This window comes from Diadema antillarum, unplaced genomic scaffold, assembly GCF_040938485.1.
Source record: "Diadema antillarum isolate AM-2024a unplaced genomic scaffold, OU_Dant_1.0 seq00001760_RagTag, whole genome shotgun sequence".
In the NCBI taxonomy this organism is placed as follows: Eukaryota; Metazoa; Echinodermata; class Echinoidea; order Diadematoida; family Diadematidae; genus Diadema; species Diadema antillarum.
The window spans coordinates 315,474-342,718 of NW_027272442.1; the positions used below are offsets into that span (position 1 = coordinate 315,474).

At 39.8% G+C, this 27,245-nt stretch overlaps 2 protein-coding genes across 2 annotated transcripts; one reads left to right on the forward strand and one right to left on the reverse strand.

Annotated features, from left to right (window-relative positions):
- Positions 1-474: 474 nt before the first annotated feature.
- LOC139712109 (caspase-3-like) lies at positions 475-27,245 on the reverse strand. Its single transcript, XM_071623945.1, has 6 exons — positions 27,092-27,245; positions 20,260-20,548; positions 17,144-17,352; positions 16,365-16,540; positions 3,530-3,674; positions 475-710 (listed from the first exon to the last, which is right to left on the reverse strand). The coding sequence occupies exons 1-6, from the start codon at positions 27,243-27,245 to the stop codon at positions 475-477; spliced, it is 1,209 nt and encodes a 402-aa protein (XP_071480046.1).
- Positions 8,953-12,207, forward strand: LOC139712131 (cationic amino acid transporter 4-like). The gene is made up of 3 exons (XM_071623965.1): positions 8,953-10,608; positions 11,307-11,415; positions 12,047-12,207. Exons 1-3 carry the CDS (start codon positions 8,953-8,955, stop codon positions 12,205-12,207), a joined length of 1,926 nt encoding a protein of 641 aa, XP_071480066.1.

Here is a 27,245-nt window from a genome sequence, read left to right on the forward strand (position 1 = left end):
CACTGAGAATATCTCGTTAAAATCAAGCAATGCATAAGGAGCACCACGATTCTTCAAGTGAGAAAAACATGATACAAGTATAAATATATGCGTTCAACTTCCGATCATCAATCCATCGTTGTCTTTACGGGTCACTGCTCCACCAGACTGAATCCTGAACTCCGATCCCGCTCAATGCGCATACTTCATTGGAGACCCATGGAGACGACGTAGAATGTACACTGTATCAAGTTCCTCTCGACTTGGAATCTGAAAATGGCAATGCTGGGTACTGATGATGGCAAGGCCCCGGCTTGGAACAGCAATGCTGCTGGCGTTGAAGAGGCTACATTTAGCACATCTATAGACCTATCAGTTTTTTGGAGCAAGTGCAGGCCTACATACGTTCTCCGTGTGGACACACAAACTTGTCACATTTTGCGATGAGTATTCATCTTCGTGTTCAAGTGGGAATTTGTGCTCACAAACTCATCGTCATTTCTTCGGAGTGAAATACAATTCTTTCGTCAACGTGGACACGAAACACGGCATTTGCTTGAGACCGCTGAGACGCGAATCTCTCGTGCTCGACTCGTAACTGTACGCCACAGTCCTGTTCACGCGCGTCATCATTTGAACCAGTTCCATACACGTGCCGTACTTCTCAAAGACCTTGACCAGCGCCTGGATGAACCAGCATCCCTCGCTCAGGCTACGCCACGAGTAGTAACCTGCGTGTTTAGGGGGATTCATACACACAGTGGCGTTACAACCTGAACAGATTTCGTTTCATGCAAAATGTTAATTGTGTTTGTGAATGGTATTATTGACTTGGCACTGGCATAAACAAGCATTGCACTTTGTCGGATTGTCTGAACAAATTACCAAATAATTCCATCCCCACAAAAACCCAAATCGAAGCAAAAATCCCACTTGCTTACACATTTTTCTAAAATCATTGCTAGCTTTACAGGACATTATAGGCCTACCCTTTAAAAGTGGGCGTACGGATATGTTGACAAGTTTTCAGAGTATGCCTTTTTACAGAATGAACGCCATGCCTACTTTAGAAATCAAACTGAAATGTGACAAAAAGTTCTTAAAAACATGAAAAACCCATATGAAATGACATGACAAGAAATTGCAAAAAGAAGGGGGGGGGGTGTGAAGTGCTTGCAGGTTACTTTCCATCTGGAGTTTTCTGTCTCGTTACATGGGAACCTTGTTATATCGAGGACGTAAAAACCATGTTGATTACTTGTTACATCAGATGTCTTACTACATCAGCAATTGATCAGGGTACAAAAAAAGAAAAGAAATGTAAAATTGGAACCTGCAAAGGCACCTCGTTATGAGAGGGTTTTATCATATCCAACCTCTTTATAACGACGTCCCATTGTACTCGGTAAATGAATCTTATGCCCAATTTAGAAATCAAACTGAAATGTGACAAAAAGTTCTTAAAACATGAAAAACCCCGATAGGAAATGACATGACAAGAAATTGCCAAAAGAAGGGGGGAGGCGGGGGGGGGGGGGGGTGCAGTGCTTGCAGGTTGCTTTCCATCTGGGGTTTTCTGTCTCGTTACAGGGGAACCTTGTTATATCGAGGACGGAAAACCCATGTTCATTACTTGTTACATCATATACATCAGCGATGATCATGGTACAAAAAAAGAAAAGAAATGTAAAATTCGGACCTGCAAAGGCACCTCGTTATGAGAGGGTTTTATCATATCCAACCTCTTTACAACGACGTCCGATTGTACTCGGTAAATGAATCTTATGCCTAATTTAGAAATCAAACTGAAATGTGACAAAAAGTTCTTGAAAACATGAAAAACCCATAGGAAATGACATGACAAGAAATTGCCAAAAGAAGGGGGAGGCAGGGGGGGGGGGGTGCAGTGCTTGCAGGTTGCTTTCCATCTGGAGTTTTCTGTCTCGTTACAGGGGAACCTTGTTATATCGAGGACGGAAAACCCATGTTAATTACTTGTTACATCAGATGTCTTACTACGTCAGCAATTGATCAGGGTACAAAAAAGAAAAATGTAGAATTGGAACCTGCAAAGGCACCTCGTTATGAGAGGGTTTTATCATATCCAACCTCTTTACAACGACGTCCCATTGTACTCGGTAAATGAATCTTATGCCCAATTTATAAATCAAACTGAAATGTGACAAAAAGTTCTTAAAAACATGAAAAACCAATAGGAAATGACATGACAAGATATTGCCAAAAGAAGGGGGGGGGGAGGCGGGGTTGCAGTGCTTGCAGGTTGCTTTCCATCTGGGGTTTTCTGTCTCGTTACAGGGGAACCTTGTTATATCGAGGACGGAAAACCCATGTTAATTACTTGTTACATCAGATGTCTTACTACGTCAGCAATTGATCAGGGTACAAAAAAAAAAATGTAAAATTGGAACCTGCAAAGGCACCTCCTTATGAGAGGGTTGTATCATATCCTACCTCTTTACAACGACGTCCCATTGTACTCGGTAAATGAATCTTATGCCCAATTTAGAAATCAAACTGAAATGTGACAAAAAGTTCTTAAAAACATGAAAAACCAATAGGAAATGACATGACAAGAAATTGCCAAAAGAAGGGGGGAGGCGGGGGGGGGGGGTTGCAGTGCTTGCAGGTTGCTTTCCATCTGGGGTTTTTTGTCTCGTTACAGGGGAACCTTGTTATATCGAGGACGGAAAACCCATGTTAATTACCTGTTACATCATATACATCAGCGATGATCAGGGTACAAAAAAAAAAAATAAAAAAAAATTGGGACCTGCAAAGGCACCTCGTTATGAGAGGGTTTTATCGTACCCAACCTCTTTACAACGACGTCCCATTGTACTCGGTAAATGAATCTTATGGCTTTAAACAACGGAGGAATGGAAACCTCACTGGGGTACGGCGCTAGCCGAGTTGCGGTGACGCAGTGCTGCTTAATCAGGGCCGCGTTGCACGAAACAATGGTAACTGGTAACTCTGCAATCAGTGGTAACTACCATAACAACATCATTCCACAGCCAATCAGAGCCAAGAAATCACTGTTGGATGCCAGTAACCCAATATTAATACTGCTATTCACTTTAAGTACAGTAATTTCATGGAACGGGATCCTGTTCCCAATGATCCAAATGTCGATGACGTTGACTGCAAGCAGGTCGTAAGTGGAACCAAGGGCTGAAGGGTTGATAACAACCTGGGTCCCGTTTCATAAAACTTGTTATCAGTAGCAACTGCTACATCGCCCTCCTATAACAAATTTGCTCTCAGCCAAACAGATGCAAGGATTTCTGTAGCTTATGCATAACAACTATCGTAACTTGTTATCGATAAAAATTTTATGAAACGGGGTCCTGGCGGTGTTTCATCAAGTTAGTCAGCGCTGGCAAAGTTGTCAGCCTCTGACAATCACCATGGTAAGTGTCAGTGACCAGAGCATGTCAGCTAATCAAAACCAAGGATTTTGCTTAAATTGTAAGTGACTGACAACTTGTCAGCGCTGACTAAATTGATGAAACACCCCCTGAAGGTGTACCTGGGGGCGAGGAGTAAGCCAGTAGATAATCCGCCTCGACCGGAATGGTGTAATATTGCCTCGGGTCCTGGCCCGCGTCCGTCTCGTCAAAGTTGTCGGCATTCGTCGACTGCACACCTCTGTCCAACCTAGTACCTCGACACGCCTTTTTGGAGAAAGTAAAGGGGACGTAATTATTATACAAATATGTATCCATCCATCACCATGTTACCTTACTGAAATTGCCAAGAGGGAGTAATTCAGCAAGAATACTCTTATCAAAATTCACATTAGCTGTAAGATAGATATCGGTAGTTTGATATCAAATTACAAAACTGTCTAAATCGCAAGCGTGCTTTTGAAATGGCTGTCTCCAAGTCATTTAATGAAGTATGTCGCCATGACCTATTGAAAATGATTAAAATGATTACTAAAAAAGTATGTCAGTTCATTTCATTTTTATTTCATTTCCAACAGAAGCATAAAATTCAATACGACATTTACACATACAAGCGAAATCAGTGCAGCTATTTTTTTAGCAATAAAACGAAACATAGTTTAGAGCAATTCATGGAGAAATTGTAACTAAATCGTATCAGATAAAGTTGTCGGAAATGGAAGGAACTGCTAAAAAAAAAAAAAACTAAGCTTGTAGAATGAAGTCCCCTCACGAGTAACAATTAATAGTAATGGGCAAACGAAGCGATAAGACTATGTGTGGATTCAGTATACATGTAGACATGATAATGGTATTCAACAGTGACATTGAGGAAAATTGGAAAATCCCTCCAAAAGTTTATTAAGTTAATTTATCCAGTCATCGTTGAATAAGAAGACTACGACAATTCATGATGTCAGAGTAGGGTAACGATATGAAGAAAGTAAAATTCCACAAAATTTCATTCTTATAAAAAGTACACTATCATCTGACTTGTTACTGACGTACCATAAGGGGAATGCATGTATCCTCTTCTTGTCCCTTTTCTGACCTTTGACCTCCTGTTTATTCTTTCCACCCGTATGTAAGAAAGCTGCTTTGTTATACTTGTGTGCGTATTTGCTTTATGCCCTGCTTCCCGAGGAATATGTCTCATTGTTTCATTTGATTATTACTACAATTAACTACTCACCAGGGGACTGCATTCTACAAGGTAGGCTTTTTAGCATTCCCCTTCATTTCCGACTTTGTTTGTTACTATTCAGTTACAGTTTGTCCGTGCATTTCTTAATCTAAATTATGTTTTGTCTCATTGTAAACAAATGACGTCTATTTAAATCTCAATTGAATATGCAAAAGTCACACTGTACCTTACTTTGTTTACATGCAGATGTCATATTTTATTGTAAACTCTCGTCGGAAATGAAATAAAAATGAAATGAAATGAATCATTCCCATTGCCTCCCAAAATGATTCGGGTAAATGTCTCTTACTAGTGCAGACCGTGTGTAGAGTCTGTTCATGATTATTTTCTTCTATTTGCTTTCTCTTTTATAGTTACCCAATCCTCAGCTTGTACTGTTGTAAAGACAAAGAAAATGCTCTAGTGCCATTAATGATGCATTGTGTACTATAAAATCTTTAAACAATTGACGCGTGTTTGTGTCGGACGACATAAACATTATACAGTATAGGGCCTACTCATCTGCATACGACGGCGGTGAATGCCGGCAAAGCTATTCTTTGGTCTTTCTATATGGCGCCCAAATTTTCTTTCTTTCTGGCAGGAAGTTTCACAAAGCATATCTGCTCTTGCGAGAAGGAGGTAATGCTAAATTTCTTGGTGTGAGATTTTGTACCTAATCCCTGTGACTGTGCCTTTGTGACTGTGTGATTTTGTACCTAATCCCTGTGACTGTGTGAGGGTGCATTTCAAGCGCATGGAACACCACAGAGGCACATTGTAGGAGCGCTGTGTGTACCGTGGACGTAAGATTTGCACTGAGAGAAGCGAGTTGCGTAAAAAAGGGTCGACCTTGACATCTAAACAAAGGTAGGTATAGGCCCTAGTTATGTCGAACGTTTCTATGACATTTACTCATGCTACAATTATTGCTCCCATGAAATGTCTGCGCACTATGAAAGCCAAATATGATTTATACCACGGAAGTAGCCTTCATGATTCTACCAACCAACAAGAAACCCTATAAAGCCCTAAACCTAATCCTCACATCAAACTAAACCTAAATCCCTATCACAACCCTAACCCTAGCCCTATAACCTGGGAGAAAACTATATCTCCTGTACTTTCGAAAAGAAAAGAAGAGGAAGAATGTAATTATGCAGACATATATTTCAGATTGTTTTGAAACTGATTGTCAGCCGTGCTTTTACATCATGACGTATTTTATTATGTCGCTCCCTCTTGTAGAGCCTCCTAAAAATCTGTTCCTCGGATAGCGGGATACAGTCTCGTAAGCAAGAAATTTAGGGGTGGTTGTGGGACGGGGATACCCACTCCCACACGGGGTAGATCTGTTGCATGTGTAGAATTGAAATTCTTTCGGTCTGGTGCGCACTTTTGGTGGACTATCTGGGAAATTTTTAATCAAAAAGTAAGACCATAACCGTAAGATGGTCGTTAATTCAAATATATAGCAATAAAAAAGCCAACCAAACTAAACTCTGTAATAATTGTTGCGTGGTTTTTCTTATTCAATGAATTCTATTATTTGAAATTGTGATACTCTAAGCGCAGACAGATGGGTGTCATGGTGGTGGAAGGGGATACTCCTTTCCACACAAGGAAAAGGTGTGTGTGAGTGTGTGTGTGTGTGTGTGTGTGTGTGTCATAGGGGGCACTGCACACTCAGGTACCCTTGTGATACGCAGACACACATGTAAAAATATGCAAGAATCTTCAGGATTGAAGGAGGCAGAATAATAGTAAGAAGAAGAAGAATCTTTTGCATTTTCGGAATTGAAAATGAACGAGCGGATGCGCATTTTGGTGGACAATTTGACCAATTTTCAATCCAAAAGTAAAACAACAACAACAACAACAACAACATGGGACTAATGTTTAGGGAAAATGTGAATAGCTAAATTGTTGTATAGGGATTCTGTTTCCTCTTTTTCCGCGTCCCTCACTGTGTAGGCCTACTACAGCTGTAAGTCTACGGAGACGGATATAACACTCACCGGCAATGACAAAATAAACGACAGGAATGGAATTAATGGTCACAGATAGCACGATACACACAAGTGTAGTCTCATAATTATTGCATAACACGAAAATTAGTAATCAACAGAAGATGAAGATATAAGAGAAAACACACAAAAACTGAATTTTGTAGTTGTGGCATGACTTTGTCATTAACCGATCAAGCTATTTGAAAATCTGTCTATTATTCGCGTCTAAAACAAAATGGAGGTTTGAAAATTTCGGGAAGAGGGACAGAACTGTGGATTTTTTTTTACTGATTTTGATTTTTAAAAACCAAAATCAAACGAAACTGCACGCTCTTCTGTTGCATTTTTCTGTTGTTCAGCCGCCCCTTCTCGTCAGCGGGGGGGGGGGGGGGGGGGGTACTAAAGACTTTTATGTCAATATCTGTAGATCGTTCGACCTATTCACTATTATAGACTGAACAATATGCCGGGATTGACTGCCGGGACTGGCTCCACCTCAAATGCATGGTCAGGTAATCATTGGCGGCTGAGCTTTTAAATAGGCATTTTGCTTTCCAGCTTCTGTGATAGGATGTGAAGCTTAAAACATTTTGTCAAGAATTGTTCACCCGTGACCGTGGCAGGCATATATTGCACTTATTGACAGCATGACGTGGAGATTTTGGGGTTGTGAAAGAAGAAAATATTCTATTTTCCCTGTGTTCATATATGCTTGCAACAAAAGCATGGCATTCTCTTGTTAAAAGATTGCCCAGGTTCGGCTTGTATTGCGTCCAAAGAACTAGACACTCGTTTAAACGTGACCGAAAGAGCGCTTAGATAGCTTTTCAGGGTGCATTGCATGTAGACGTTATTGCTGGTCGTCAGGTGGTGTAAAGGCCGGTAAGTGAGAAACCGATGTACGTTATCATTCATCCAGTCGAAGTGTAACCTCCAAAGTCTTAAGAATCAGAATATCGGATTTGAACTCACTTCATGCGACGTTTCGCCAATTAACGAAAAAAAGAGAGAAAAATCAGCTTCTGCCAATTCCAATTTGTTCCTGCACGACTTCGCACAATCATAAAAGGACCATTCTTCACACTGATGGACGCTAGGAGGTGGAAGCTTATTTAGAATAGGCGAAATGTCGCATGACGTGCGTTCAAAGCTATAGCTTTCTGATTCACAAGAATTTAGGGTTGGTAAGGCAGTTTCGGCGATGTGGGCGGGCTCAGCAAGCTGTTTATAAGGATCGCTGTCTCATTGATGCACTGTATTTTCACACGAACCTTGAACCGAATGCTACATACTTGCCAAGAAGGCTGACGTTAACAGCAATGTACATACTGTAGACCCTGTAGTTCCTCGATGAGGGATTCATTTTAGGCCGGAACCGCTGTAAGGTACAATAAAGTTCTATGCAGAATGCCACTGTAAAACATTCATCGTTCATAAAGCACCAACCAAGCATCCAACTACATCGAATTAGTTTTTCAGTTGTTGTCATGATAGATTACATCATAATTGTGATACCATATTTTCATATTACCCATGGAGGATAGACAATGTTAATGTTATACATACAGTTATTGGCTCGCAAGGAAATCAATTCACTGCAGTTTGAAAATGTAGTTGTACAGGAAATGTTACGAACTTTCGTTACTTCATTTAGCCATTTTGATGGAAAATGCAAGCCATAAGCCGTAAGCTATATCGGTGAAAATCTTCTGAAAATAATAACGAGGATTGCAAAGAAAGTGTCGCATGAATTATAGTGTTTATACACATTCATAGAAGATGGAGACATCGCGTCACGGTTTATTCTTCATGGTCGGAGAGTTTGTTGATCATCGAAAACAACTTTCTTTATAACAATATTTTCTACAAGCAAACTTAAAATTACTGGTGACATTGTATGCCGTCAGGATAAAAGGAACCTCTCTCGGTTCAAGCATCAACTGGCATTGATTTTCCTCGTCTATTGCTAGGAAGAGGTTTCGTATCAAGCATTTTTGCCAAATTACAGGGAACGTACAGGTATAACATCAAATTAGTTTTCATGTTGACACAGACTATGTTAAGCTGGAATGGATAGGAAATGCCTCTTTGAAAGCACAGTCATAATAACATTGAATAAGATTGAATAATCTGCAGATAAAGGCAGCTGGAGTCAGTAAAGAAAATGTAGTCTGGAAAAATGATGTGTCGTTCTTTGTCACTTCTAGATTCCCTGCGAAGTTCTTTGTGACTCAGAAAATGGACATCTTCAATTGTGGTGGCGCCACCATTAAATGAACCAAGAACATTTCGCGAATCTTCTTCATCGTCAACCATGGCAACTTCTCGCTGCTGGGAGTTCCTCGCACTCTTGAACCGGAAGAAGTCTCTGGGAAGTGCAGATGACCTCTACAATACACCTCTTCGACGGAACCTTAAGACATTCCAGCTTGTGCCAATGGGAATTGGCACCTTGATCGGCAGTGGTCTGTACGTGTTAACTGGCGTGGTTGCCAAGGAAACCACGGGACCGGCTATCGTCATATCGTATGCTATAAGCGGAGTGGCCGCTTTGCTTTCAGCTGCGTGTTTCGTCGAATTCGCCTGTCGCATTCCTCGTACTGGATCGGCGTACACGTTCACGTACATATCGATCGGGGAGATTTGGGCGTTTTTCGTCGGCTGGAACCTTATCCTTGAGTATGCCGTTTCGGCAGCTTCAGACGCAACAGCTTTCATTGGTTACCTGGATTTTCTCTCTGGAAAAGTTCTGTCAGACTTCGTGGTTAACAGAATACTAGGAGGCAACGTTTGGACACTGCCATATATCGCTCCGTTTCCAAACATATTTGCGGCGGTGTTAATTGCCCTGATCACAGTTGCTGTCATGTTGGGATCAAAGGTGTCCGCCTCAGTCAGCATCGTATTTGTGTTGCTGAATGCAGCGGTTGTATCCATCATCATTGCATTAGGATTCGCGGAGACAGACATTAAAAACTGGCAAGACTATGGCGGCTTTGTTCCCAAGGGACCCGGAAGTATATTTACAGGTGCAGCCAAACTCTTCTTCGCTTATACTGGATTAGATGCAATATCCTATGCCAACGAGGAGGCGGTCAACCCTCAAAAAAGTATACCGAGGGCCACGTTCATCAGTCTCCTGATTGTAACCACTGTCTACATGCTTTGTTCCGCCCTCCTGACTCTCATGGTTCCTTACCCGATGCTGGATGAGTCTTCCGCCTTTGCTGGGGCGTTCGTCGCGACTGGTGTGGGATGGGCGAGGTGGGTTGTTAGTATAGGAGCTCTGTGTGGAATGTTCGCGTGTGTTCTAATGAGTCTATACTGTCTCCAGAGATCATTTTACGCCATGGCTGTGGACGGACTCCTGTTTAGCTGTCTGGGACGAGTCAACCAAACCACAGGAGTCCCGATTATTGCTGCCGTCTGCTCGTGTACTATAGTGGTCATCTTGGCTGTTTTCTTTTCCCTGGTGCAGCTGGTCGAATTCTCATCAATTGGCGTCTTGACCGGCTGCACGTTTGTCTCCAGCGCAGTTATCACATTGCGCTACCAGCCCGACTTGCTTTCTGGAGAAGACAGCATGTCGTTTGAGATGTCATCACATCCGAGTGAGCAAAGGGTCCAAGCACCTTCAGACAGCCATGGCGGAGAATCCAGTGACAGAGAGCGACTTCTCACCGACACCTCTTCCACTTTACCGGGGACGCTGAAAGAGAAGTTTAGAAACTTGCCCCTCCTTAAACATTTAGCCAAGTTTCGACCCGGTGTTGTCGTCAACACCTGTCTTGGAATGTCAGTGGTCCTCTTTTGTGGCGTCATCCTGGTTCTCAAGTATGGATTCCAGAATATTCTGGCTGCTGACTGGTGGGCAATTCTTCTTCTCGTCTTTTTCCTTGTCGGCGGTCTAGTCAGCTTCTTTGTAATACCGCTACACGAGCAAAATCAAGCATCGGGAGATTATTACAGGGTGAGGACTAGACCATTTTTGTTTTTAATACTAACAACGCTTCAAACTTATTAAGCACGTCACATAGTGTATTTTCTATGGTTTTATAGTGAAACTGTTCTGCATGTTGTTGGCTTCTATGATCCCCTAGTTTGTGTCTTGTCATTCTCATGTCACTCGATTTTTTGATCGCAAAGTCTGGATTAGAAAGGGAAAGATCATGTATACTTTTGTTTTTTTGGTGTGCAGAGGAGTATTGGTGCACATTTCAATTATCAAAGCGACAATCAGTTTGAAGCAGTTTTTTTTTTCAAAGCTGATTGTCCAGAAAGACCATGCTGATGACTGTATTTTATCTCATGAATAATAATGATAGTAGTAGTTGTAGCAGTAGTAGAAATAATAATAATAATAATAATAATAATAATAATAATAATAATAATAATAATAGTAATAGTAATAACAATAATACGAAGATGAAGAGGAAGAGGAGGAGGAAGAAGAAGAAAATAAAAACACACTTCGTGACATTTTGCCGGCGAATTTAGCGTAACTTGTCAAAGACATACTTGCATTTACTTACTCCGGACCCTTTCAAATATCGTGCAGTGACATAACTTGGTCAACTCTGTCTAAAGAGCTGTAATCTGAGGCGCAAATTCAGACAACGAGAAAGTTGAAACATGATTACGTTCTGGTCTATATGTCTGTTGTGACAGGTTCACTGGGTTCCGTTCGTCCCAGGTCTAAGCATCCTTTTTAATCTGACGCTGCTTCTTCATCTCGACGCTGTTACGTGGTTCCGATTTCTTATCTGGATCGCAATAGGTAATACTATTTGTTCATCATATAACCTCTTTTTTCCCCAATATGTAATTTTTTTTTTCTCGGTAGACAAAAACGAAGTTTTTCGCTCTTTCGGAAACAACAACAAGTATCTATAGATTTCACCACTTATCGAACGATTGAGTACACTTATTTTCACTAAAGTTTTTGTATTAAAGCAAACTGCTTCTCTCCCGAAATTAGCAAATGATGTTTATTTATCATACATGTACTTGTTCCAGTGAAATTACACTGATCTTGTTTCGTAGAATCAATTGTATAGGAAGATGCAATTGAATAAGTTGGATGAACTTCAAACCATACTTGATGAAATTCATATAATCACAAATTCTTTGTGCTATGCTAATCTTACATTCCTCATACCAGTTGTTTGGACGCACAACAGATCTGTTACTGATATTGCGAAAAATTACATGAAATGAAACGAGTCAGATTTTTCACGACCTGCCTTACAGACAATTTGATTAAAGGAAATCCCCCAAACACTCTTTATGTTATTGACGTCTTCTCGGTAATGTAATGACTCCAAACAAACTTGCTACATATCCATCTATCAGTCTACTGTAAGCTATGCGCTATTGGCACTACACATGACTGTGTTTTCTATCCCAAGGAACGACCATATACGCCCTCTACGGGTTTTGCAATAGCAAGGAAGGCCAAAGACGGCAGCTTCAGGCTGAACTACCAGGAGACGACAATTATGCTCGCGCCACCTACGGCAGCTGCAACGATAGCACGGAAGCGAAAGACGTCAGGGATCGACTGAAATAGTCTAATGAGAAATCATATTGTGTTATATATTATATGATATCATTGTAAACTTACGTTTGTTCAAGTGTACTTCCTAGGTATTATGAGATATATGAGAATATCATGTTCATGAAAATACGTCAAATCAAGACGTAAATGTGCGGCATGCATAACGGGTAAAAAAGGGGCATTTTACTAATCAAAAGGTACCACGGATATGTTGTCCTGTGATACTGACCGTACATCAGTGCTACGTAACCAAAACATAGAGAGCTATGAATATAACCAACTTCTGCAAATAAAACGTATTGCCGAACATAAAAAGAAACAACAATAGCAACACAAGCATGATCTGGCAAGCAGTCACTCGATTCGGGGGCGTTGCAAGAAAGTTGAATTGCAATCGATTGCGAGTGCCAATTGCAAATCTTACAGTTGATAGATCAAACAGTGTCAAACGAAACTAGCGATCGATTGCAGCCTTTCTTTCGCAAGATCTATTAATTGCAATCATTTTGCAATTGATTGCAACTTTATTTGTAGTGGCTGAACTGCCGGATTAGCATACCTTCAACAAAAAGGAGTTAGTTAATTTAGATCCGGGTAATCTTGCTTATCTAAGCTGTGTTTTCAAGGTTTTACGCAACGAAATGGGAACGTTTGCCAAAATAGTTAAGGAAATTTCCGAGTGCACAAGCACAAAACCCACGTATCTACTCTCGTATCCCTTTCGAAACTCAAGTTACAGTTATCAGCAATTTCTTCACTTTGGCAAGTAAGTTTACTACCTATACTTGGTCACCTAATCAGTTTTATTCCAACGGTAAGCAGAGAAATTCATTACTCCGAATTATTATACATTATACCAATTCACCTGAAGTAATTGTGATTTAGGTTCATAAAATATGGAATACTCTTCCAAAAGGCCTAGGGAATTGTTAAAACTTACGAATATATAAACTCCTCCTCGTGACATACTGCAGTAAGTCGCCCCAAAAATTACAATTAGATTTTCGAATTGATAACACCCAATATGATCGACCTGTCTCAAGTGCTACTTCAGGGCCGTGAAATATGACGTCTTAGCTCTATTTTGCAGAAAAATTCATTCAATTTGGTGAAGCGGTCACAGAGAAATGTGGTTTGTTATAAAGCATGTCATGAGTCTGATTCTTCCAATTTTAGCAATTCAATGCTCTTGTGTGTGAATAATAGACAGAATTTGGACAGAAGAGATTCCCGACATCCTCTACAAAATTCCTCATTTCTCTTTGACCACTGAAGCAAATCGAATGGAATTTTCTGTGAGATGTGGGCAATGAGTTATAGTTTCATACCCTGAATTTGAATTTAGATTGATGCAATATTTTTAAAGATATCAGGGCCCGTTGTAATTTTTTTTTGGACATACTGTACTTCTTCAGATTCACGGAAAGACGGTAGTCAAGTACTGTCCGTGAACTAAAATTATTGTGTGGCGAAATCATTCACCAGTGTTCACGTTACCGTTTATCTCTCCAGGACTGGTTGAGATATGCCTTTTTTTTTGCACCACGATAGGCCTAACTTAAATGAAGATTTGCTACTAGCTACTTATGATGCTTTGAACCTTTTCATACAGTTGTTTTTTTACTTAATTTTCAGTATTCAAAGACTTCTTGACTATGATACCTTAAAGCACAAGTGAACCTTCATAGACATGCGGATGAGAAGACTACTACAGCTTGTGATGTCGTGATATGAAGATGAATGATATGATATAAAGAAAATATAAAGAAATACATAGAAAGATCAAAGAAACATATTTTCACTTTTCTCGCATAATAAAAGAACACTTGACATGCCTCTTTCGTAGGCGGGGGGAATAATATTAGCCTTAACATACGTCAGTAGCGAGTCGAGGGAATGAGTACTTTTTTTTCCAAGAAATTACATTTTGTGGGATTTTCTTTATATTTTCCTTGTATCTTTCTACGCATGTGATGTCATACACTGTAGTAGTCTTCTCATCCAGCAGTGACTGAGCAGAAACTGTCAAAATTCACAACTTTTGAACGGATTGTCCGATTTTCTCCAAACTTTCACCAATGTGTTCAACGAATATTGCTGTATTTACTCAATCCACATGTATATGAAGGTGGACTTGTCCTTTAAGGTAACATGTGACAGCGTCGTTCACTCTCAAGAATAAAACAATGATGCTGTCCCCATCCTGAAGTAATCTCTTATCCATTTCAATCTCTCCCTAAAGATATAGGAAGACCAGTAGTTGATATGGGATTTAAGTATCTTTTAAGAGCATAATTCACTTTTTATTCTTCATTGCTGGCATGATTGTATAAATGTGCGGGATTTTTTTTTTGTAGCAACAGTAAAATAAGCCATTGGTATGTGAGATTCATCAATAATGAAATAAAGGTTGACCTTATCGAAACCTCACAAAGCATAATATCGTATAAACCTTGATTGAAATTTCACTTGCGATCTTAATGAGTTTCCACTTTGATTCTACCTTGAAATTATTTTAATGAACTCCGACCTTGCCTAGAAAGTAACTATGGTGAGTTTCCAACCGCAGTAGCCTCGAGATTACTTTAATAAGCTCCCACATTGAAATACCTTGAAATTTGCGTATCACGTTCCGACATCTAATGTAGCCTTTAAAATCAACGTACTGAGCTTTAGACTTATTCTGAATTTATCATGACTTAGAGCAAAACCCCGAAGTTAATACCTTGAAGTTTCGTCAAGACGATGATGAGCACAAAATCTGATTTCCTTTCATGAATAACCTGTAGTTAATTTAAAAATGACTGATTAGAGAAAAACACCTTTTTTATCATATTACTGATGCTGCAATGGACGTCATTTCTGGAACGTAAAGATTTGTCTACTTCGGTTAATTTCTTTTACATCACATGCGCATGTGAATTAAAAGTAAAATGAAAATAAACATAAGTGATGTGATTTGTGAAGAAATCTAATTAAATTATTCCTACAGAGTGAAGGGGTTGAAACTATGAAGCTGTACCCGAATAAAAAAAAGTTACACTACATCATTGCGAAAGTTCGTTAATCCGAAAACGAAATAAGAGTAGTGATTCTAAAGTTTCGCTACTACACATCTTTTTTTCATATTCATTATGAATAAACGTTAGAAATGTATAACATAACCTTTTATCATCTTCAGACTGACGAACTTTCCAAACAACACTTTTTTTTTTCATTTTCGAATTAATGATCATTCGGAACTACAAATCTTATTACATTTTCAGATTAACAAACTTTGAGAATAATGGAACTTCGGAATAAAGCCAAAATATGTTCTGATTAACGATTCCAGTTTCATTTTCAGATTAACGAACATCTAGGTATACGGGATTTGAGTGTTTTGGTATGACGAAACTTGTTTCATTCTCGGATTAACGAACATTTGGAATAACGAACATCACCCGAAAGGGTTACTGTGTGGCGAGATAAGAATTCGATAAGGAGGAGAGGATTAATGTATCCCTCTATGAAGGGCAAAATCGGAGCAGGAGTGCAGTAGGTTGAAAGAAATGTGGAAAGGGAGATGGGAACAAGATGGACTATATGGACAGGTATTAAGGCACGATGGGGAGGTGGCTGGAGGTGGATGAAAGGAGTTTGGAGGGGGTGAAGGAGGGCTGGAAAGATCGAGTGGAAGGAAGATGGTTACAGGAAGAGAGAAAGCCCAGACGGTATCAGACTATTCCTTTAGAGAGAATTCAAAGTTCAATTGTGGGCTTATGAAATCACCTCCGGACCGAAATTATTACTTTGGATCGGAGGAGGTATGAAAGTTTGGGGTTCGGTAGAAGGAGGGGGGGGGTCTGAGAAACGACATGTGGGTAGATTGATGGAATAAGGTAGGGGAGAAGATGAAGCGGGCATAAGAGGAAGGGTGTAGGTGTGGGGAGGGGTAATGAAAGAGAGGAGAATTGTATGGAGAGAATCTTCGGGGTGCAGGGTTTGGAAAAGGAACAGGTGGAGAGTGGATGGAGAAGTGGCAATGACCTCCGAAAGGACAGAAGTTCACACTCAAGGTGAGGTGGAAGGGGTGGATGGAGGAAGAAAAGCGATAAATCATGCGCGGAAAATGATGTGGATAGAAGTGGCGGTATGTTGAGATTTGAGGAGGGGTGCTGGAAACCGACCTGAAAGAAGAACAGCTTCGGTTTGCCGACAAGTCCCGGGCAAGAGTCTCCTTTGAAGGCGTCGACGACCTCGTCCATGACCATCCTGCCATCTTTGCAGTACAGGAAGTCGTCATTCCCGTGACTCATGACGACGAGGACGAAACAATCGTCTCGGCTGAAATCTTCCGCGATGACTGCAAACCGGAAGGAGATGAGGTCGTCGAATGTATAGAAACAATCAAGGGTCATTTGATTTGTAACTTCAGCTATACCTGCTTCAAGTTTGAATTTCAATTATTGATCTCGTTTAGTTAACATCGCGTTCTAAGGAGATGTAAACATTATGAAATGCACAGGATATTCACTGTCGTAACCACTGAAATTGTCTGGGCACAAATAGCTGAAAAAAACCCACTATTTTGCTTTCGGATCAGTTATATAGTTCTTACATTTCGATGCGGTTCCCTGATTCAAATAATGTTAGTTAAATAGTTATAGTTATAGTTGAACACATAGTTGAACAGTCCTGATTGCCTTACTGAATACAGTGATGGAAATGGAGCAATTTACAATATCATCATTATTCTGTTTATTTATCTGCCTGCCTGCCTGTCTGTCTCACTATGATATACTATAATTGTTGATTATATCCCATGTACACATAGTAGTATAGTATAATTAGATAAATGGACATGTTACGTCATTACAGCTTTGGTAACTTTTTATGCATCCATATTTATTCAACTCAGAAAATTTTCAAAACTGGAATGAATAAAAGCATAAGAATATTGGATTACGTCTGCATATCAACGCCTTGAAGTCGAACACGGTTAGGTCTGTGTGCGTTTCCGTCTCGAATCCCAGGTTGCCGAACACGCGCTCGAGTCCCCTTACGTCCGGGTTCGTCCCTTGCCGGTCATCGACACCGGTTACCGGTTCGAACTGGGTCTCGTTCACAATCACGGCCCTGCCCCTGTTTGGATGGTTCATGCTGTAGACGGACTGGCTGGTGAGATGCAACGATGAAGATTGTAAGACATTGACGTTGATTTCTTCCATGCGCATAGACCTGTGGATGATATCAACGCCTAACGTTTAAGAACGTTCAGCGTGCAATAATCACAGCGACTTTTTGCCACTTTAAGCTCATAATATAATAGGCAATTGTAAGGAGAGTCGAAATATTTCTGAGAGCAGAAAAAAAAAATGTTACTGAAGGAAGATACCAGAGGAACTTTCAATGTGCGCAGGCGTACCACAGAAGCTGGCATTGAATGCACTTTGAAGTTGATTGTTTTTTTCTTCCAGTTTGCATATCCATCTAGTATGTCAGGTAAACTTGCATACATGCATTCGGAAAATTTCGCCCTTTGAGATAATGTTAAATATGCCAGACGCGTCATGAGCAATTGCTTTGCATTTAAAACACTTACGCGTCCATTGTATCAACAACAACAACAACAACAAATGATGTGCAAGCCTATTTCGGTGGCTGGTGTGTGAACAGTCCTCACTCCGGAGTCCCGGAATATTTTGGGTGCAACATATTACGATTGAGCTGGTGTTACCAAGTTTCACTTGTCACTTACCAACTTATGCAATCTTTCGCACCATTCGCTAAATACAGTACTCTCTGCGTAATCGGGTATCGCTTAAAAGGGTACTCCGTTTAATTGGGTAGTAATGTCAAAGACAGTTCCAATGCACATTAAAATTACCTGATAATCGGGTTGCCTCTCCGCATAAACGGGTAAATAATTTTCTTCTTATCTAATTTCTACCCACATTTTATCGCAGATAATATAGTATTTTATTATAACCCTTCAGAAATCATGAATGTCCAAATTTACACGGCTAATCGCATTTTCTGCTTAATTTGCAGAGAAGACCGATCATTTTGACTAGTATCTATAGTAGTCTATAGTCAAAAGACAAAGTTTTCCGAAGACATATAATTTGTCCAAAAAAAGAGTGCAAATTATTGCTCGTGACTGAGCAAATGTAAGGTATGTATAATGTGCCGTGGAAGCACGCGTGTTACCGTATAAAGCGTACAGTGTACGTGTTTGGTGCAGTGTACAATGCATGTACAAACACATTGTGTGTGTCAATTGTGAATGAGACGTGTTCTTCTGTTAATCGGGCACTCCGCTTAATCGGGTAAGAAACGCTCTGCTCGAGCCAACCCGATTATGCGGAGAATACTGTACATTGCAAATGGTTACATGAATGTACAACCTGAGGAAACAAAAATTACACTCGTATAGTTTGGCTTGGAATGAAAGTTTCGGTACTCTATTGGACTGTACGTGCGTTCATCTTCCTTAGATGTGGATATAGACCATATCTGGATTCAGACTACAGATCGACGACATTATACCCTGTTCACTTCTCTTTGAGGTATAACATGTGAGCCATAATAGTGCTTGATCCCCCCTCCCCTTTCTGGAGAATTAAAGTTTGAGTAACCGTTACTTCACGTCAGATCTGCTATTCTATATGTGGGGCATCTGCTCCGGGGACCGCGTCTATTCGGGACTTTCAACCCTGGGAAAAGTGCCAAACATGAATCTTCTTGGCGCTATACTGTTCATGGATTATTGGCCGCAGGCTAATTGTCTATCACAGGCGGTAATCAGTCAAGAGTAAACGCTTGGTTGGGAATTTATATTCTGGAGATATTGTGGTGAAGTAAGCAGCTGTAGCACACCAATTTAATTTTGTATTCCCCCAGCAAAACATTATGATAAGTCGTATAATAAAAAAAAAATCGCAATTCTCTCTCCATCTATCTCTCTCTCTCTCTCTCTCACACATACATACATACATACAGACAGACAGACAGGCAGACACACACACACACACACACACAATCGAATGAACTAATGGTAAATGACCTTTGGGATTAGGATTTTGTTCGCGGAAAAGGCAAAATTTGTTAGTCACTCAGCAAGAAGCTAAAGGGAGGCATTTGTCTTTACAGAGTTTCTTTTGACTCAACAATAATAGACATTCAACAATATTCAGCCCTCAGGGGAAGCCAGCGCATCTGAAAATGAGAAATGCATGAACTTCATCGGATACTTGTGGGGATAGAAGCTTTTCCCGTTTACTTGATAAGAAGAAAACATATTAAACGGAAGGAAATTGATACGATGTTAGTCAACTCATGCTGAGGGATGTTTTTATATTCAGGGAAGTTGAAAACGACACATCAAGTGAAGTATCGAGTTAGGGTGCCTTTCAAAATCCTAGACTGAAATGACAAATGGCCGCAGTGACAGGGCTACACGATCGCCTCGTATTTCTTCAGGGACATCTCATGTTTTTGTTTGGTACTCTTTGAAATGTTTGTTTTCTTTTAATATTTCCGATAACGCTCGCAGACAAAAGCATCGCCCCTATCAGTCTAATGAGGATGAAACATAATCCTTCCCCTGCATTGAGTATAGTTCCTGCATAATTACTTCTTGTAATTTTAGGGAGAAAAAAAAGGAATGTTTATCAACGCGGTAATTTAAGGAGCCTTGTCGTTTAAAGTTCAGTAAAAAGACTTTGAACAAAAACCTTTCAAAGAATATATTCGATATCCCCCCGAAAAACAACATGAGCAAAACATATATTATAGCATTGTCGCCGTCTTTACTCTTCCTCGATATCTTATTTCATATGTCGAAAAAATTGCCAAAGGCAAAGTAAAAAATAGAAGAAAAAAAAAAGAAAATGTGAAATGTTCAATGTTACAAAGCCTGCTTAGCGTATAATACTATGCATGACGTATAAACGTTGACAAAGTTTTCACTTGCACACGTGTTGTGTTACACAGTCTGACATTATTGCCCTGGAGGCTCAACAATCTTCCGCAGATACATAATTATACCGCCTGATATTCAATTGTTTCTAGTGATCATACCTTACGTTTTCAGGGAGATCCGGTTCATCGCCGAGTCCCTCCTTTCCCGAGACGGCCTCCCTCGACGAGTGACGGCCTTTCCCGATGCCGATGTCGACCACGTGGATGCTTTCCTGGATGTTGTCCATGGTCATGATGTCGGAGTCGATGGTGATTTGGTCCGAGTCGTAATCGAAATTCTCGTTGATGTCGAAGGCCTCGTCGTGCCCCTTCGTGTATCCGTCGATCGCTACGACATCGATGGACTGTATGCCGAGGCCATTATTCAGAGAAGGACCTCTCTGGATGTCTATGATATATCAAATCACAGGAGAGAGATGGTATAGAATTGTACAAACCTAAAGCCAAATGCATTGGTTTGGCTCTATTATAAATCAAGTGCGTGATATAGTTCAGAGTTTGACGATTTTTTTTTCAAATACTTGATACAATGTAGTTGTGTAACTTGAAACATATGAACTGTTCTCCGTTTTTCTGAATGTCTTTGTCAATATCTAGGAAAACCTTCCGCACAGGCTCTTCTACGATTTTCACAATAGAAATGAAAACAGTGCCCAAATATATCTTCATTTCAATATTTGCCCGAAACAGTTTCTAGTTGAAACAATGTTTTTCAATCAAATAAAAACAAATAACGCATATTAAAGTTGAGATTTTATAGGTCGCATAGTAACCCTGGTCATAATGCTGCACACACACACACATACACACAAACCCTCTGAAAAGTGCTACATTAATGATTCAATTCAATTCAAATTCTATTTTTCAACTTTCGACGTAACACAATCTTCACTCCTTTTATTTTTCTTTTAGCAAAAGGAAAAATGCAGACAATACATATGAGACGTATATACAGGATATATAATACAAAATGGCGCAACATAAAAGCGGAACATTGTAATATCGAAAATCGAGGTATGTTGAATATAATGATATCCCCATTTTCAATCGAAGAGATCACATTTTGGGTAATTTGGAGAGGGAGGATATCACTATTATTAAGGGGCGGTGTACAAGAGTATATACATATATAGGATTATAGACGGTAATAACTAGGTGAATATTAAAAAGTGGAAGTTTAACCACATGTCACCATCGAAGCAATATGTTCAGTATGTATTATGAGTTTGCATACAGTATAATCCAATTGTTTCGCGTGTTCAAGAAAAGGGCAGCTAATCATTTATATAGAAAAAACAAAATTCATTTCGAGAGAATTCCATTGGCAACAGCAGAAGATATAATTCATGAGACCTGAAACATTAGAATTCATGCAGGGCATGCTCAGCTCTTTGAATAAAAGGTCTGAAACCTACGGAGTCAAATAATCAGCAGAATTTCATACATCATGTACATGGTATACTCTCCTGCATGTACGCACATAGGAGGGAAATGATGAAATGATTGAAGAAAGCGCAAGAGGTAAAGATTCTGAAGAGTTTAACCCTCAGCAGTGTCCAGACCTTAGCCCACCAATAGACGTGAATCTCATCTACTCTTACAATGTCCAATGGATCCCTTGTGTGATAGCTTGACAAAGTACACAGATATAGCTGTACTATAGTCACACAATAATTATAGAAGAGGAGACAGATAAACCCAAGTCCTATGTATAGAATAAGCATTCACCACAGCGAAGCTTATGTCGTTTTCGTAATCAGATGCTCGGGGTGTGTTGGATGTTTTCGAATTCCATTGAAGTTTCCTTCAATTAAACGAGTGTCGATTTTGGCGCCGCCAGCAGTATATAGCCATGCAGAGCCGAAATATGTCCCGTCTCTTGCGAGTATTCATTACGCTTTCAACCCGCATGCTCACTATGACAGGCTTTGACAATTTAAGTAATGTATCCTGTACACGCAGATTTGATATTCATATCTTGCTGTTTGGCCCAGGCACGATAATATAAGATTTGATACAGGGAAATATTCTACAGATCATTAAGAGATGTGAGAAGAATTAATATCGTCAATATATGAGTTGCAAACACATACGGTGTCAAGGCAAGACCATTCCCTCGGTGCCCTCTGTTATTTTTTCGGCATTTTAATATATCATATGTAATAATTGTCTCATATTAAACACACAACTTTGCCGCTGAAATATCAAAATGATCATACGAAAGTAGACGCGAGTTGATGGCAATGTCGTAACGATGGAATGTAATTTGTTTTAACGAAATCCTCGTTTTAACACGAACTTGTAACTTGATACATCATGGGCGTCGGTCATGAAGCAAATGTGTATATGTCAGCAGAGCCATCGCAAAACTCATTACGTAGGGCTACATAAAATAAAATGATGAAATAAAAATTGGCAGATTGAATAAAAGGAGATATCTTGATGCCGAGTTTGATGAAGATTATTTTTCAATATATCTTACTGCAATGTGAATGCATATATTAAAGTATATATTTTTCTTAAACTTTCAGGACATGCAGTCCAGTAGAATATAAAAACATTTTATGTCGTGTGATCGTACGTATGAGTTATGTACATAATTATGTATGTATGTATTACTAGTATATTATTTATCTATATGTATGTATGTACGTATGTATGTATGTACGTATGTATGTATGTAAATTTTTACTATTCATCTATCGTACAGTATATACATATTTTTGAATACGAAAGCCAAAAGTCAAATGATATTTTTGTCTTTATTTTCATCGGTTCTTGCTTTTCCATCGGAATTCAAATCATCTTTTTCTTTTTACTTTACAATTTCCTTGTATTATCTCCACTGAATGGAGAAGAAAGCAGGCAAGTTGCATGCAGTCTAATTCGATATGTGTGTGTTTACGTGTATGATGGAGAGAGAATGAGGGAGAGAGAGAGAGAGAGAGAGAGAGAGAGAGAGAGGAGAGCTGATTGCAATAGACATCAAATTCGCCTCGCTCTGTGTGCATTTGCTCGGTCAAACATAGTCTCGGTTAAAGGCTTTCTCCGCCACCTAAACAAAAAAGGGCTTGTACAGCCGAGACACCCCTTACCACAGGCCGACAGAGGCACGGGCTGCACGTATATACACATATACCAATACATCACCATCGTTATTCCTTTACAGATTCATGACACTATATAGGGACAATGAAATTATTGCTCGAGCCAATTATTGACGACTGGTCCGAAGTTAGCGGTCAGAGGTTCAATGCACGAGAAATTGCCTAATACATCGCCACCTAAGACTATACGTCTTCAATCGTCCTTTTAATCTTTTGATTTTTTTTTTCGGTCAACAAATGCTTAACCGTTTCCCTAATCTCCCGTCATCCATTTTTCGAACGGGACCTGCAGCTTAACAAACTTACTTTTATGTAGCCCCTTGCACATCAGCGGTAGTATTTCTGGTATTGACAAGATATATAACAAAGTCAGTTGTCTAGATTGCATATTTTGTTACATTAGAACAAAAACAAAAGTTAAATAGGGCCCACAGACACCTGACTGAAATATTTTGAAAAGAAATGACCCCCAGAGAAACAAACAAACAAACAAAAATGATATTGGGCAGTGCGGTCAAAAGGACTATCACTAGGGAAATGTACATTTTAATGAATATCAATCATAGCATAACCTGCCCTCAGTAAGAGATTGTGAAAAAGAACATCTACTCTTTCGCAAACAAAATACAAGTGTCTTATAAGAATAAGCATGCGTGAGTATGCGAAAGTAAATGATCAACTTTGCTTATTGCACCTCTCTCTCTCTTCTTTTAGATATATGTATACTGTATATTTATTCATTTATCTATCCATACATACATGCAAACATACATACATTATATATTTGTATATATACACGTCTTGGATATAGGATATAAGATGATGATATCATTAAAATGAAGCGAAGAATACTGGTGATTTCTAAATTGTCTTTTGCAGGTGTGATCGAGGTGAGGAGGAGAGTCGCAGGCACATAAAGAGAGGGTTGGACCAACCCAAGCAGTTTCATCTGCGGGCTTAGAAATGAGGGAGGTGGATAATGTGGACTCTCGAGTTCCTTGCGTTGAAGTGGTTGCTAAGCAACCGAGGACACTGTTACGCGATCTGCACAGCAGCGTAATTTTTCGTGATCTATGGCGGCGCCAGGCAGGAAAATTGCCGGAGAATTTCGATTCCTAATTGACCGTATAAAGCGAAATCGCTGTGTTACAGTACATTTACGTCCCGGTAACAGCGTTGTACTTTGTATTCAAATGTCGCCCTCAACGTCGCGTATGAAGAACTTGAGGGTGTGTGCTTGTGTGTGGTGTGCTGTGTGTGTCCATTTTATTTATGTGTTTACACCACAGAGATAATACTTCAGCCAGAACTTGCTGTTGTTGTTGTTGTCGTTGTTGTTTTTGACAGGAGTATGTACGAAAGCGATGAAAGCGAGCGGACACAACGACACGACGAGGATGGATTGTACATGCGGGCGTTGGGTTTGTCAGAACACTAATGGCACTGCGAGAGACTTGACCCTGATGAACTTTGTAAAGGCGCCACATATTTTCTCATTCTGCCAATGTCCTTTTTCCCCCCAACACTGCAAGCTGAAGCTAGCTCATCAAATTCGGGAAATCCCGTACGAGTGTGTACATTTAGTGTAGACAAGATTCCTTGTGAGGTTTTTGTGCAGCACGCGGCGTACGAGATAACAAAGCAAAGTTGATCAACAGTTTCGTCACGTCCTGACATACCGATATAATTTAATTCTGGAGAATTACCCCAAAGTACAAACCTCCATTAGCTTCAAGTTTTAGCTTCTGAAACAATATCAGATTTGGGACACCACTTTTTGTTACAACATTTAGTTGGTCTGTCTCTTCCCTGAATTTTACGTCAGAATTGGAGCTGTGATCTTCTATACGGCGTCATGATTATGACTACATGAAGAAATTTTCTTTTTAGTTTGAAATCAGCTTATGAGAAGACTAAAGAGAAAAGTGCTATCCCGTGGTTTATTTATTTATTCATTCAGTTTTCTTTTAGCAGGGTAGCCCTTTCAGCTCACTCGGAACTGCTCTGCCAAGGGGCCATGCATCACGGACAAAATACAATTTGAGTAAAAAACACAAAGTTACAAACACGGTAACAAAGAGGAAACATAAAACACAAGATATAAGTTCATATATAGAGCATACAAGAGAAAAAAATTGTACACAAGCCAATGAAACAAAAATGGAGCAAAAAAAAAAAATACAATCAAATCCGGGAGAGAAAGAAAATAATGGTATAAGAAAAGACCTCACTTACACACACACACACACTTTCACCTCCACACCAGTACACCGGCACCCACCCAAACCCGTACACGCACACATACATGCACGCATACACACACCCACACGCACACATACCTACACACAACCACACCTATGCCGCCATGCGCACAAAATGTCTAAAGTCTATCAATTAAGCTAAGCATTTTACATTGCCGTTTGACAGAGTTAACAGAGGTGGCATTGCGGATGAAATCAAGCAAATTGTTCCAAGTTTTAGATCCACGATAATGAAAAGATTTTTTATAATATTCATTTCTGGGAAGTTTGATATTGAGAGGACAGCTAATTGCATATCTAGTTTGGAAAGAAGGATTTCGTTAAGTTATCAAAGATTGCAAATACGTTGGGGTCAGTCCATTGACGACTTTATATACAAGGACACAATATCGATAGTGGATTAAACAGTGGGTTAAACAGAATAAGACGGTATCATTTGATTGTGATGACTGATACAATGTAGTATATTGTATTTGTTTCTCCGTTAAAGGTGGAGTATAAAGTGAAACTTATTACATACACATCGTACAAGCTTAAACACACACACACACACACACAACACACACACACACACAAACACACACACACACACACACACACATATAAACACAAACCCGCACACGCACGCACACACACACACACACACACACACACACACAGACACAAGTACACATGCTATTAACGGCAAGTTCAAGTGGCATGCATCTCCACGTAGCCCCAATCCTTTTACGTATAGCCAATATCACTTCCCGCGCCCCAGTCCGTGGTGGCACTCTGTGGCTTAATTTTCGTAAAGCTTTCATGAAAATTGGCGACACGCCTCCTTTAGCACGCTGTTTTCTCCTGCCTCCTGGTCGTTGGTTTTAGCATTAATTTTTAAAAGAGTTACGGTGCAATGGAGACTAAAGCAAGATGCACGCTGTATTGGCCAAGGAGGGAGAGGTAAACCATTATAACTGACAACCATGCTATACATTGTACAAAAACACTGCCCAATTCCAGTCAGGGAACATGACTATGTCGAAAATTGTGCTTGTTATTCTCTGTGAAGCGACAAACCAATTTGATCGGTCCAATTGGAATTTTGTTCATAAAATGCCAGCTAACAAAATATAATATAGGCCTAAATGTAAATGTTTACATACAACAACGAACATAGGTAAAACAATAACTAACTTATTATTTGATTTCGTGTGGTGATGAAAATCGTGCTTTTTATATTTAAAGGTCAGAGTGATGCCGATCGCACAGAAAGTCTCTTAAAATGTGTTCAATCATATATCAGTCTCTGATACGCGAACATGCACTAATACAGACAGATAGGCAGACAGACACACGCAGACACATACACACATTATGTATATATATATATATATATATATATATATCTATCTATAGTGTGTGTGTGTGTATGTGTGCGTACATTTTTACATCTAGCCTTGATGTGAACATAGTGTCTACTAGTGGCCGAAAAAGATGCGAAAAATACCACCTCAGATTGATGCAGGCCATAAAGTCCGATGAATAATTCAAACTGGAACGCTGTTATTATTTACAGCTTACCGTCCGCAATGTCGCCATCTCCATCGTCCTTTTGACCCCTCTCGTCTAGGAGGTCTGTAGCAGACGACATCGTCAAAGATCTCTGCAATTTGTCCTTCCCGCTGTCCGGTTCAATTTCCACCAAGTGCTGGCTCGATGACACTTTCGACCCCAT